The following is a 14,028-nucleotide window of genomic DNA, read 5'->3' on the forward strand; positions in this document are numbered from 1 at the left end:
GTCAGGGAATGTATTAACACCATGTTTGTAACAGGGGCCATTTTTGAGCTTTCAGGTAAAATGTTGTCAGTTTGCAGTTTACACAAACATCATTTTTGGGTATTATAAGTGATGCTCAGGATTGGTAAATGTATACATACATTTGTATACTATTTACATTTGGTATTAAGATGCATTTTCGTTGATTGATCACAAGTGAACACTGCTACAGTTCCATAACATTTACAGATTAGTTTTGCATCTACCATAGCAGAAACTTAAGTTATCTGTATCATTTTATGTTTTCCTTTTATGCTGGCACGCTCTAAAAATAATTCAGCGCTACTGATTTGAAGAAAACAAAATAAATGCCTGAAATCCAACAGGTAATGTATATTAATTAAAGGTATTTGACTAAAGATCCATTTTTAAAATTTAGCCTTCTTACATATTATCTTCAAAGAGAAGCTCTCAATGCTACTGAACATGCATTTTATTTGATAAAAAAATATGTTTGCACAGTTGTTTTATTCCATATATATAATCATTAGGGCTGTGAATCATTTTATTTTAGGCAAAGTATCATACAGGGAGGAAATTTCAACCATTATTGCATGATGTAAACATCTGCTTACAATAAGTACATCATAGTTTACATTTCTTTTTGATATATATACAGTATATAAATGTCACGATCACTAGCGATCCAATCCTTACAGATCACTGGTGAACTACATACGGCTTGTTAAGGGACTACAAATCCCCTCAGGCTATGTCACACACACCAGTTGCTGATGAGATCCACACATAGCTGAGACTTGTGATCACTGATCATTCAGACTATTTATACAACACACACACACCAGTTTAACATGAAGTCTTTAATGTATATGCGTTGCATGGCCTGACATTTCTTTGTTTTACCTGTTTATATTTTTGACTTAAGCTTTGTTTACCATTTAATCCTGTTTTGCCACCTATTTCAGAATATGCCAGCTTTTGTCTACGTTTTTTGGATTGTCCTTCATGTACCAGCTACTCCTATTTTGACTAGTGGTGGGCAAAGCTAGGCTTCATGAAACACTGAAACAATTAAATCAAATATGTCGAAGCTTCAAAACGTTTCAAAACCCTGAAACAGCCTAGTGGTCATGTTTATATATTGCACTGGAATAGCTTCGGCAAAGAACAGTTGAGCAAATTGAGATATTAAACACCACGTTGTAAAATTGAACCTTTAAGTGATTTAGTGGAGCGGTGAGAGTTCCAGACTATCATGCAGGGATAGTGGGTTTAAATCCAGGCTGATACAGCTTATTTTGAAATGCTCAATATCAGTTTGAAATGTTCTTGTATCGTTTTGTTTCAACATTGGTTTGATATACGAATGAACACTTTGTGAATAAATATGTCTTGTTTTGGTCATAAAACAGGGTTGTTGCTAGATCAAACAAGGTTGTGGCCGAAAGTTAACAAGAATTATTTGTATTATTCATTAATCTTACCATTTATTGTCTTTATTAACGCCTACCCAAAACCTAAACTCAACCATCACAGAACTGTACAAATGTTAATAATTCTTTTACAGTCTTACAAAAATGATGCTAAATTGATGGCGTATCTGCAGCTGTATCCTGTCTAGACTACACCATAAAACAGTAATATCATGATTTTGGAGATTCAAACCCAAAAGCCATTTAAAACTCAGAAACATTGTGTACTCGCACAGTCCACTAGGCTATATGAAACACAAATGTTTTTCTGACCCTGTCAGTCAAATGCAGACTCGTGCACCCAAAGGTCTGGAAACGGTTCTATACTGATCAATGCTTTGAAAGTCACGTGACCAGGTGTTTCGAAACACTTTAGTCATGTGACCTGGGTGTTTCGGATCATGCTTCGGTGTAGTGTTTCGAAACACTAGCGTTTCAGGATCTCAACATTGTGTCAACATCAGTTTCATGTCAGCCATCCCTAATTTTGACCTTGTTTGGCTTAACGAATGATCTTATTAAACCAGCAATTATATCCTTACCTCTTTTGTCCCTTGTCTTGCTCCCGCATGTGACAATAAATTCCGCAATTGATTGAAACATCAGAAAGACCCTACAGAAACATGCACATACACACTCCTGTATCAGAAAGTGGACGAAAGAAACAAAACACCAGGTGTAAAAAGTAAAGTCTCATCTGATAAATCTAAATGCATTCTTAAGACAAGGTGTAAACAGGGCCTGATGTTTCTGATTTAAGCACTACTGCGTCCTCAAACAAGATTTTTTTTAGAAAGTAACTGATCTTTCTTTTGGGAAGGAATAGCGTTTGATTTTACCATGGATACGGTTAAAGTATTGTTAGACGTTTTATAGAAACACTGTATAAATGTTGAATGTCACGGGATGTTTAGGAGGGTTGTCCAGTTCAAAACTTTGTGTCTAGATACTTCAGAGTTGATCTTTTTTTATTAAAGGGATAGTTCACCTATAATGAAAGGGCTGTCATCATTTACTCACCTATTACTTATTACAAACCTGTTTGAGTTTTACTTTTGTTCTGTTGAACACAAAAGAAAACGTAATGAAGAAAGTTAGAAACCCATAACAATTGACTTCCATAGGATTTGTTTTTCCTACTATGTCAGTGGTTATTAGTTTGCAACATTCTTCAGTATGTCTTGTGTGCTAAATTACTACTCATCAGGTCAAACTGATTACACATTGAATACGTTTACACTGTGTGGGGATTATTTACAGTTTTAACCCAAAAATGATCCAGCCAGAAATTTAAATAAATAAATAAAGTTTACCAAAGATAGTTTGCAGTTTCATCAGCAGAGGCCAGCTTTAACACTCGTAATGAGTTCCTAGGCCGCTCTGCTTACAATCATAAATCAATAACAATTAACTATATAATAAATAACTCTCACATAACGTCATTAACTGCGTCATACATATAGGTGTTTTAACCTGATTGGAAAATTTCCACGTAGTTGCGTGCATACAATTCTGAACAATATCTCAAGCATATAAACGTCAGACATCCACTAGACTGTTTAGAGCTGACTCCAGACCTGTGAAACGGATCCACAATCAAATAGAACACACACACTTAAAGTACAATCTGTTTCTTACTCAATGCTGAGTGTTCTCTCAGCCATCTTTATCAAAACTGGTTAAAAACTGGTATAATAAATCTACATTCAGGCAGTTATATCTTATGTCTTGAATAAAAAGTAAAATCAGTTTAAACATAATTAACACATAATTATATTAATATCAAAATCACTTTAGACAGTATGAACACATAGCAATAAAAATAGGAAAACAGTTGCACAGTTGTTTTCAATCATCCAGCTCTTTAGTTCCACTCTATGTCTTCATGACCTCTGACCTAATTTGGTGGCTCTTGAAAATAGAGTTAAAAAAAGACAGGCAAACGTACTGAACAATCTTATATTAAGCAATCCGAATCCATCAACTGACACACTGTTACACCTCACATTTCAGTGGTTGGAGGTTTAATTGTTGACCAAAACCCTTTATATTTAGGTTACTGATTTTATAATTCGTCATCTTGTGCTTTTCCAGATGTGGTGTAACTCTTCTGAAATGAAAGAGATAAGCACTCGTGAAACCGAGGGATATAAAGCCGGCCAGAAGCCACTGACTGCCTGCACCTATCCAGAGGTGAGACTTCTGTATTAACAGTTCGGAGCACTTATTCACAAACATTTAATATTGACACGGAGTTCTCCAAAATAACAAGTTTTTAGCTAAGAGATTTCTCCTAAAACCTGAGACAATTTTTTACTAAGGTATAAGGGTGGGGTTGAGTGATTGGCTGATAGTAGAGGGGGGGAGTCTCTTTCAAAAATGTATTAATTAAGATTTATTCATTTTCTGTATTCATGATGAGTGCCATATACAAATGAAGGTTTCAAAAAAATATATATTTTTTTATGTTTTGTGGCAAGTAGCCATGTAATAAGCAGAAAAAAGTACATAAAGGAGGTTTAATAAAGAATAAAGCCTGAAAGGCTGTTGTATAAGACTGAAGGGCTTTATTCTGCGAAAGCAACCATCCTGGATGAACTTTATCCTGCTTATTACATGGCTACTTGCAACAAAGCATAACAATTAGACACAAAACATTGTTCTGAACCATAATAGTTCATCAATACTTTAATTAGATGGAAAGCTGACAGACACAAAAACAGCTAATGGAGTATACTCTAGCCTGCCCATTAGTCAATCATAAGGTGGCACCATACAGTCAAAAATGCTTAGTTGACCGAATCTAAAGCTGAATAAGATGAATAAAGCATAGACTAACAAGACTGCACCAAGCAGTCAAAAAATAGGACAAGTGGATGTAAGTAGGCAGTCAAAGTGATTCAACGTTCCTGGATGATTCTGCGTTATTTAGTGGTTGTTACCTCGGGATAACATAACTTGGAATGTTGCGACTGACCAGTCAGAATTGGGTATTGCAGACAGCCGTGTCATAAGAGTCATTAACATAGTAAGCATATATTCAGCTAATTGTTAGCTTCTTAAAAGTCTGCTTCTCATTATCAAATAGTGGATGTTAGGGGTTTAACTGATCACAAATTTGCAGTTTGGATCACACTATGGTTTTTAAGTCAGACCATTTTTCGGATCAGCAAAAAAGGAGGAGACAAATGTCATTTGCTTTCCATTTATACAATAATATTACTGCAAAAACATTCCTTTTAACTAACAGAACTTAGAACCTGTAATTTTAATAAAAATAAAAACCAAGAATGAACCAGCTAAAAAAAGAAAAGTATTCAATACAAAATATGATCTTTGCTACTGTTGCTGATTATGCTACATATAGAAATTTAACATCTCGTACAACAGATCATATTTATCTTCAATTAATGATTCGACAATTCACACACAAACCTTCATGTTTTATTATAGGTGGATCATTTTTGAAAACCTATTCAGTGACATAATTTTGATGGTTGTTTGTCGCCATCTGTTGGTTACACAATGTAATTGCTTTCATCAGCTCCAAACATTCACCAGCATCATGTTTCCTTAAACGGTGATTTAAATCTTACCATAAACATCAGTGTTTATATCTGAACTATAAACTGTTTTTCTAGTAATTGTGTTTTTTGTATAACTATACAAATTATTTAAAAAAATTTTTATAATAATTCAAACCCCAAAACCAAAAACTTACCCTAGACAGGTTTGGAAAAAAAACAAGATAAAATAAATAATTAAAAATAAAAATAATATTATAATAAATAAATTAATTAATAAAATATAATAATAATAATAATAAATAAATAAAAATAAAAAATAATTCTAATCAAGCACCAATTCACACCAATTAACATTAACTTCAGACTTCCAAAGCTTCTTCAATATTTTTTTACAAAGTTCAAAAACACCTCCTAGATATCACAAAATTCAGAGGATTTTTTCCTTATTATATATGTGAGCTTTTCAAGAGCCCAGCATGCTATAAGGTTTCTCAACTAAAGTCCAATGGAGGGGCGATTAACATTTTTCCAACATAAAGCAATACAACGCCTTGCTTGTATTAAACATAAGTCAATCAATTTTCTTCCTTTAGTAGACTAAGCACAACTGTCTTCATATATATTCAATATACATAATCTAGGGCATAAAGGTCAGGGATATTAGGGTTGAATTTATTTAATCTTACAGGAGTAATATAAGTTCTCATTATCCAGTTATGTTGTAGCAATCTCAAACGGGAGTTTAATGAATTTTTTGTGCATAAAACAAATTTTGTTCCAGTCCTCTACTGGAATATCCATTTTTGTGTCTTGGGTCCATGCTAGTCTTTTAGTTTTCTTTATGATTTTCTCTTAATATGTTATATAATTGTGTAACTTTTATGGAACAATCTTGTTCTGTGAGTTTCCAATAACAATCTTGGGGGGAGCTGTGTTGAATTTTTTAAATGTGTAAAAATAAAACTTCTGTGTTTTTTAATTGTTTGTAACGAACTGAAATAGTGTAAAAACTGAATCTCTCTCGATGCAGATTTGAATGCAGCGCTTTGAAGGATTAATAAACAAATGCGAATCATTATCATTTATTGTTCATGTTGCGCGGGTTTGAACTGAGATCACAATCTTTTAATGTCTAATTGTGCAGCTTTACACTGAATGCATTAATGCAGGCTAAACAAACAGTGACAGAAAACACCTTAAATTATTGGCTTTAGCATTTAGGTAGGTCCCACCACAACTTTTTCATCATTATATCTTACAGGAAAGCCAAAATGCTTTGATACACGTGATTTGAACGATGCGGGAGGCGATCTCTCTGCAATTGTTATAATGTTGGATTTACCTACAAATCCAAGCTCTTATAAAGATAATCAATGATATACGCCTAAATACAGATTCAGGTAAAATAACAGTGCTGGTATTGTTGGATCTCAGTACTGCATTTGACACTGTCGATCACAGCATACTTCTGGATAGGCTGGAAAACTGGGTTGGGCTGTCTGGCACGGTCCTCAAATGGTTTAGATCTTACCTTGAAGGGAGAGGTTACCATGTCAGTATAGGTGACCATAGGTCGAGGTGGACACCCATGACGTGTGGAGTCCCACAAGGCTCGATTCTGGCACCTCTCCTGTTCAACCTTTACATGCTCCCTCTGAACCAAATAATGAGAAAGAACCAAATCTCCTACCACAGCTATGCTGATGACACTCAGATCTACCTAGCCTTACTGCCTAATGACTACAGCCCCATTGACACCCTCTGCCAATGCATTGATGAAATGAGCAATTGGATGTGCCAAAACTTTCTTCAGTTAAACAAAGAGAAAACTTCATTGCGTTTGGGAACAGAGATGAGGTTCTCAAGGTAAATGCGTACCTTGGCACTAATGGTCAAACGACAAAAAATAAGGTCAAGAATCTGGGTGTGACTCTGGAGTCAGATCTGAGTTTTAACAGTCATGTCAAAGCAGTCAGTAAATCAGCATACTATCATCTCAAAAACATAGCAAGAATCAGATGCTTTGTTTCCAGTGAAGACTTAGAAAAACTTGTTCATGCTTTTATCAGCAGCAGGGTGGATTACTGTAATGGACTCCTCACTGGTTTTCCTAAAAAGACAGTCAGACAGTTGCAGCTCATCCAGAACGCTGCAGCCAGAATTCTAACCAGAACCAGAAAATCAGAGCACATCACACCTGTCCTCAGGTCTTTACACTGGCTGCCAGTTACATTCAGAATAGATTTTAAAGTATTATTACTGGTCTATAAATCACTAAATGGCCTAGGACCTAAATACATCACAGATATGCTCACTGAATACAAACCTAACAGATCACTCAGATCTTTAGGATCATATAAACTAGAAGTTCCAAGAGTTCAGTCAAAGCAGGGTGAATCGGCTTTTAGCCACTATGCTCCTCGCTGCTGGAATCAGCTTCCAGAAATGATCAGATGTGCTCCAACATTAGGCTCATTCAAATCAAGACTGAAAACACATCTGTTTAGCTGTGCCTTTACTGAATGAGCACTGTGCTGCGTCCGACAGATTGCACTATCATGTTTTTCTCTTCTTCTTCATTCTTTTATATCACATTTTACCTGTTTTTATGTTTTGTTTTGTTTTTACGCATTTTTATTATTTGTTTTTATTTTTATTTTACTTGTTTCTTTTATTCTTGTTTATGTAAAGCACTTTGAATTGCCATTGTGTATGAAATGTGCTATATAAATAAACTTGCCTTGCCTTGCCTTGCCTTACAAGTTAAAAAAGTTATTAATCACGTGCGTTCCGAACCATGGGTTGTGATCCGTACGTTACACCACTAGTGAATGTGCTAATAAACATAAATATAGAGTGTTTTCTTGATGCTTCATCAGATTCATATTGGAGGCGCAGAACGTAAATCTAAAAAACATTTAGACCACTATAGACTGCAAAAAATGATAACAAATCAAGCAGAAAAGAAACAAAATAACTGTCTGTGGAAGCCAATCTGTCTATGATACTCATAATTCCCATGTGATTAAGGTTTAATATAGTTGCCAGGAGCAACAGCCATTTTAGCATATGTTTTTACTTGGTCTTAGTTCTCTTCACTACTCGTAACATTTCACAAATTTAGAAATTATTTTAGTGCTAATATTTAGTACTTACACTATTTAGTACTCCCATTGTTTTTAAGACAACATAGGCTAATTCTGAAAAACTATAGCCCTATATACATTTCTGGAGATCTGAATTATCTAGCCAGAAGTAAGTATGACTACATTTTGGCTTTAAAACGAACGCTACGGGGGTGGTATGACGCCATTCCTTTTTCGGGCTTACCAGCTGACCGCTTACCTCTGTATGGACAGCTTTCCTGCTGTTTCCGGTTTGTCCAGTTAGCTCGACATATATAAAGAGCAGGCACAAATGGCTCTTGCAAGAGAATTTTGAGATCTCAAAAAGGGTACACAGTGGCCTCTGGTGGATTTGCAAAAACAAAAACTGCAAAGAAATGTACGTCCTGGGACATATTTGGTGCTCTCCAGAAGTGTATATAGGGGTATATTTACAGAATGAGCCTGGGTTGTTTAAAGATTTATATTAAATCATCAAGTTAGGAGCTACAGTACTTTAGTCATGAATGCCAGAAAATCTAGCCCTTGCAGATTGCTGGAAAACATTCTATAATGAACTTCAGCTGTGTGTGTCTGTCAGTGTCCAGATGACTGTCAGCTGTGGCAGGAGTGATTGGAGCAATGACTTCTGGGAGTTGTAGTTCGGTTCAATGGCAGATTTGTAGTTTTCCAGCAGTCTGCAAGGGCTGGATTGATGGGGTTCGTGTCAACTTTTAGCCTATGTTTTGTGAATGATCTTTAGTCTTAACCTGCCTATTGTTATATTTCCTGCATATGATATTTCTGTGTACAGGTCTTTGTTCTGAGCGGGGTGGTTTCGATGGTGACCTGCGCTGTGTTTCTGAGGATGAGCTCTCTCTTGAAATTGACTATTTTGTTGTTTGTGGTTGCCATCTATACTTACTTTATTGAAGTGTCCTTCCACATGCTGTATGTACATCAACAAGAGCATGAACATTTAAGCAGGTGAGTGTCTGTGCTAACAGTCATGCATCAATTTAAAAAACAAACTTACATGTTGGCTCAATGGGTAGAGAAAGTTGCTGGTTTGAGTCCCAGCTGGGTCAATTGGCATTTCTGTGTGGAGTTTGTATGTTCTCCCCATGTTGTCATGGGTTTTTCCGGGTGCTCCAATTTTCCCTACAGTCCAAAGACATGCGCTATAGATGAACTGGGTGAACTAAATTGGCCGTGGTGTATGAGTGTGTGTGTGTGTGTGTGTGTGTGTGTTTGTGTGTGTGTGTGTGTGTGTGTGTGTGTGTATGAGTGTGTCCCAATACATGCTGGACTAGTTGGTGGTTCATTCCACTCTGGCCACCTCTGAATAGAGACGAAGTTTTTTTATTTGTTTACATAAAACCACCGTTGGGATTTTATCAAAAACAGTACCATTTATTATTTTGCATATACTAAAGGCTAGGCTGATTTTTTTTTTTTTTAGGTTGGGGAGGCTATTATAGTATTGAAGAGGTAAATTATCAGAAACAACATTCATTATGATGCATTTTTACATTTATATATTCAATACCATTCATACACGTTGCAACCCGGGCTCATTGTGGAAACCTAGCCCCGCGGACGTTTCTGCGGACCGCGATTTACGTCCCGGGAGGTACGTATTCGAGCGTTTTTTTGTTTTCGCGGATCCGCGAGAGGCCGCTGTGCGCGCTTTTTCGCGTCTCAAGCGGGCGCCTCTCGGGAGCGCGCGACGTTCGCGCCCGCGCCGTTCTCGCGCGAAAAGCCGCCGGATCGGGAAAAAAAAAAAAAAGCAAAAGCCCTCGTCTTCGATTTCGACCGCGTTTTCGGATCCCGCCGCGTTCTCGCCCTTATTTTTCGGATTCCGTTTTTCGTCTCACCTGATTTCCGGAACCTGCTGTTCCCCGGACTCGATCCCGGTCGTCGTCCACCGCGGCCGGCTCCTCCTCCTCGCTCCGCCGACGCAACGCTGTTAGCTAGGCGGACAAACTGATTGCGTCTGGAAAGCCCTCCACTCGGAGGCGAGCCGTCGGCCGGAGAGCGCGAAGAGAAGGGGCGGAGTGGGGCCACACCGCCCCGCGGCGTTCGCTCGAAAAAAAACAAACGCGGCCTTTACGTACCTCCGGCCACATAAATCGCGGTCTCCAGAAACGTCCGCAGGGCTACGTTTCCAGAATGAGCTTGGGTTGCACATTTTATAAATACGCACAAAACAAACTCTGATATCCATACTACATAATTATAATTATTATATTACATAATTTTAATTAATTTGGCCTACTCAAAAGCAGAAAACTGGGCAAAGGGGACAGTAAAAAAGTAAAAAAGGTTGAATTTTGAAAATGTGTAAAACCTGTTGACAAATAATACATTTAAATAGCATTGAAATGAAATATTGCGGTGGTAAAACTTACCCCGAAGGTCCTGAGTGTAATTATTTTTTAGTTTCTGATGTTAAAAATGTTAATGAAAAATTAAACATTAATTAAGAATACCACTTTTGTTGGCAGAAAGTATTATGTAGTTGTTTGCGTAACACACCAAAATAATCTAAAACAAAAAAAACATAAAAACAGAAATTCATTTTCTTTAGTCCCTTATTTATCAGGGGTCCTACAGCGCAATGAACCGCCAACTATTCCAACATACAGTTGAAGTCAGAATTATTAGCCCCCCTGTTTATTTTTTCCCCAATTTTTGTCCAACGTGTCCAACGGAGAGTAGATTTTTCAACACATTTCTAATCATAATAGTTTTAATAAATCATTTTTAATAACTGGTTTATTTTATCTTTGACATGATGACAGTAAATAATATTTTACTAGATATTTCGGAAGACACTTCTATACAGCTTAAAGTGACATTTAAAGGCTTAACTAGGTTAATTAGGTTAACTAGGCAGGTTAAGGTAATTAGGGAAGTTATTGTATAATGATGGTTTGTTCTGTAGACTATCGAGAAAAAAAATAGCTTAAAGGAGCTAATAATTTTGTCCTTAAAATAGACTTAAAAATATTAAAAACTGTTTTTTTCTAGCCGAATTAAAACAAATAAGACTTTGATAGAAAAAAAACTTTGACTTTATAGAAAAAAAAATATTATCAGACATACTGTGAAATTTTCCTTGCTCTGTCAAACATCATTTAGGAAATATTTAAAAAAGAAGAAAAAATTCAAAGGGTAGCTAATAATTCTGACTTCAACTGTATATTTTACACAGCGAATGCCCTTCCAGCCGCAACCCAGAACTAGGAAATCCCCATACACTCTCGCATTCACACACTATCGTTTATTACGTCAAATTTAGTTCATCCGATTCACTTATAATGCATGTCTTTAGACTGTGGTGGAAATCGGAGCTCTCTGAGGAAATCAACACCAATAATAAATCAAGAAAGTACACAAACATGCCTTTTAGGATGTACAAAATAATAGTTTCATAAGTGACCTTTTTTTCTCTTTAAAATCATAAGGTCTCACTTCCTCAGACGAAAAGGAGTCTCAATTCTGTTGATGGCAATGTTTATGATTGCTGTACTCTACAATGGTCGACGGGTATAAATTTTGAGTACTCAGTTTTGACGGAAAAATCTGAAATAAATCAATACTTTTCTGGCATTTTCCTTATTTTGTACCATACTCTTATTCAGTGGGAGGCCACAACACGGCTGGACTTCCTGTGGCGTTTGCAAGCTCAGCAGGAAGTGCAAGAGATGAGAGACCTGAGGGAACACAATGAGTGTCTTCTGCATAACATCCTACCAGCACACGTTGCTCGTCACTTCCTAGAGAGGAACAGAAATGACCAGGTAAATCAGAGTGCCATATTAACCACTCTCACTGATGATGCTTAATGTTAGATAAAGGGACAATTCACTTCAAACTGAAAATCAATCTCATTGTTTTCTCACCTTTTCCTTGATGCAAACAGGTTAGACTTTCTTTCAGAAAGCTGGAAACCTGTAACTGTTGACTTCCATTTGTTTTTTCTACTATGGAAGTCAATGGTTCTCAGCTTTCTTTAAAACATCTTCTTTAGTGTTCAACAGACTAAAGAAACTCCTAAAGATCTGGAAACACCTTAAGGGAGAGTAAATATTTAATAAATATATTTAATTTTAATTCAGCCAGTCACACAGTTTCAGGTATTTTTAAAGCGTTCATGAACTGCTTTTTCATTTTGTAAGGTTTTATGAGGTCCACTTGTATTGTTATTAAGATTTTACGTCAATGCAAATAATAATGTCGAAATAATAGTCTATATTCTGACCTGTTTTAACCATCCTCGTTAAAACCATTTGATTAAGTAGACCTACAGACTCAAACACAAAAAACATTGCTTGTTTGTCAACCAAGTTTCCTGCAATTCCTTTAATAGCCACAAGGGGGACATAAACCTAAAAACAGACGCACCATTCCAAACGCACATCTCTTTTACTTTCGGTTTCAAATTTGAGAGAGAGAGAAAGAGAGACCTTAAAACCAGCGTGGGGAAATGTCAAAACTGGCTTTATTATTGATGCATGCTGTGAAGGAGATTTTGATTTCTCAGCGTATGATCCAAGCATAAAGGCATGTAGTTCAAACTACATCATTAATAAATAAAATAAAGAATCAATCTTCATATGTCTGTCCAGGAGCTGTACTCTCAGTCCTATGATGAGGTGGGAGTGATGTTTGCCTCCATCGCTGGCTTTAATGACTACTATGAGCAGAAGGAGATCAAGCACGAGGGAGTTGAGTGTCTCAAATTGCTCAATGAGATCATTGCAGACTTTGATGAGGTAGGAGTTTGACCAAAGCTGTGGATTTTTTAATGTTGTTTGTTTTGTCATGAACAATCCTTCATTGTTTGGTTCTCTTTGGGAAAGCTGTTGGAAGAATCATACTTTTTGGACATTGAGAAAATCAAAACCATTGGCAGTTGCTACATGGCAGCATCTGGATTATCACCTGATAAACAGGTAAACCGTGCTAACAACAAAAAAAATTGATTGGCTTGCTTAATTCGTTATATTTAACTTTGTAGATGTTTATGTATTATAAGTGTTGTGTGTTTCATTCTTGACAGTCTCGTGTTGTAAATGACTGGCATCATCTCAGTGAGTTGGTTCTGTTCGCTCTGGCTATGCAAGAGACCCTGAGGGAGATCAACAAACATTCCATGAACAATTTCCAGCTACGTGTTGGTAATGACTTGTTATGACTCTTTAGGGGTTCAAGCAAAGTGCTGAAACTCTACTGTAATTGTTAGAAATGTCCAAGATCATAAAGGTCACAATAGGGATGTAATGATTCACCTGACTCACAATTTAGTCACAATTTTTTAACAAAATAATTTGAAACAAATTTAAGGTGAAGAGCCCTTTCAAGTTTTATTAAATGCTGCACAATTTTGCAAAAGAATATATTTTCTTAGTCCCCTGCTCATGAAAAAACTCTTTCAGGGACTGATATGATTTTTTTGGGGACTGATATGGCTGGTGTGGAGAGGTAAGCCTTTCCTAAACAAGAGAGCAGTGTATACAGAGGAGGTCAATAGGCCCTCTACTCCTGGAGAATGGACACTTGCATTAAAAATGATTATCAAATTACTAATTAAAAAGGAGTTGAACATGATTATGAAGGTGAATAATTAATTAGTTTAAGTATCAGTGTGATTGTAACGGGGAGACTGATACGGAGGGATCCATTATGCAGTATTTATTAGTCACACTTTCACTCAAACAATCAACACGCACAAAGGTGCGAACACACAACAACAATAGTAATAATGGTCTTAAGGCTGGCGGCTGACAGACACAGAGTGATTTACCAGGCATGGGTCAGAGGCAGGCGGCGTGATTCAGAGTCCGTGTATCAGGCTTGGGTCAAGGGCAGGCAGCGAGTATCAGAGTCCGTGTAACAGGCTTGGGTCGTGGGCAGGCA

General features: G+C 36.7%; 2 protein-coding genes across 24 annotated transcripts in view; both read left to right on the top strand.

Moving 5' to 3' along the window:
- efr3bb (EFR3 homolog Bb (S. cerevisiae)) overlaps positions 1-14,028 on the top strand; it is a 1,037,141-nt gene that overhangs the window by 747,262 nt on the left and 275,851 nt on the right. The gene's annotated exons all lie outside the window — the stretch shown is intronic.
- The window catches only part of si:dkey-206f10.1, a 46,441-nt gene that overhangs the window by 27,245 nt on the left and 5,168 nt on the right, over positions 1-14,028 (top strand). For 20 of the 23 annotated variants that reach the window (XM_087298677.1, XM_087298689.1, XM_087298688.1 and 17 more), the window contains 7 exons: positions 3,567-3,665; positions 8,918-9,090; positions 11,574-11,655; positions 11,751-11,909; positions 12,738-12,884; positions 12,972-13,064; positions 13,172-13,289. In XM_087298677.1, coding sequence (XP_087154803.1) covers positions 3,567-3,665; positions 8,918-9,090; positions 11,574-11,655; positions 11,751-11,909; positions 12,738-12,884; positions 12,972-13,064; positions 13,172-13,289 — 871 coding nt within the window. Of the gene's footprint in view, positions 1-3,566; positions 4,463-4,516; positions 5,228-8,917; positions 9,091-11,573; positions 11,656-11,750; positions 11,910-12,737; positions 12,885-12,971; positions 13,065-13,171; positions 13,757-14,028 lie in introns of those variants that run through there. The other 3 variants (XR_015518889.1, XR_015518888.1, XR_015518891.1) reach the window with 2 other exon arrangements.

The sequence above is a fragment of the Danio rerio genome, chromosome 20 (genome assembly GCF_052040795.2).
Source record: "Danio rerio strain M-AB ecotype USA chromosome 20, GRCz13ab, whole genome shotgun sequence".
NCBI lineage: Eukaryota > Metazoa > Chordata > Actinopteri > Cypriniformes > Danionidae > Danio > Danio rerio.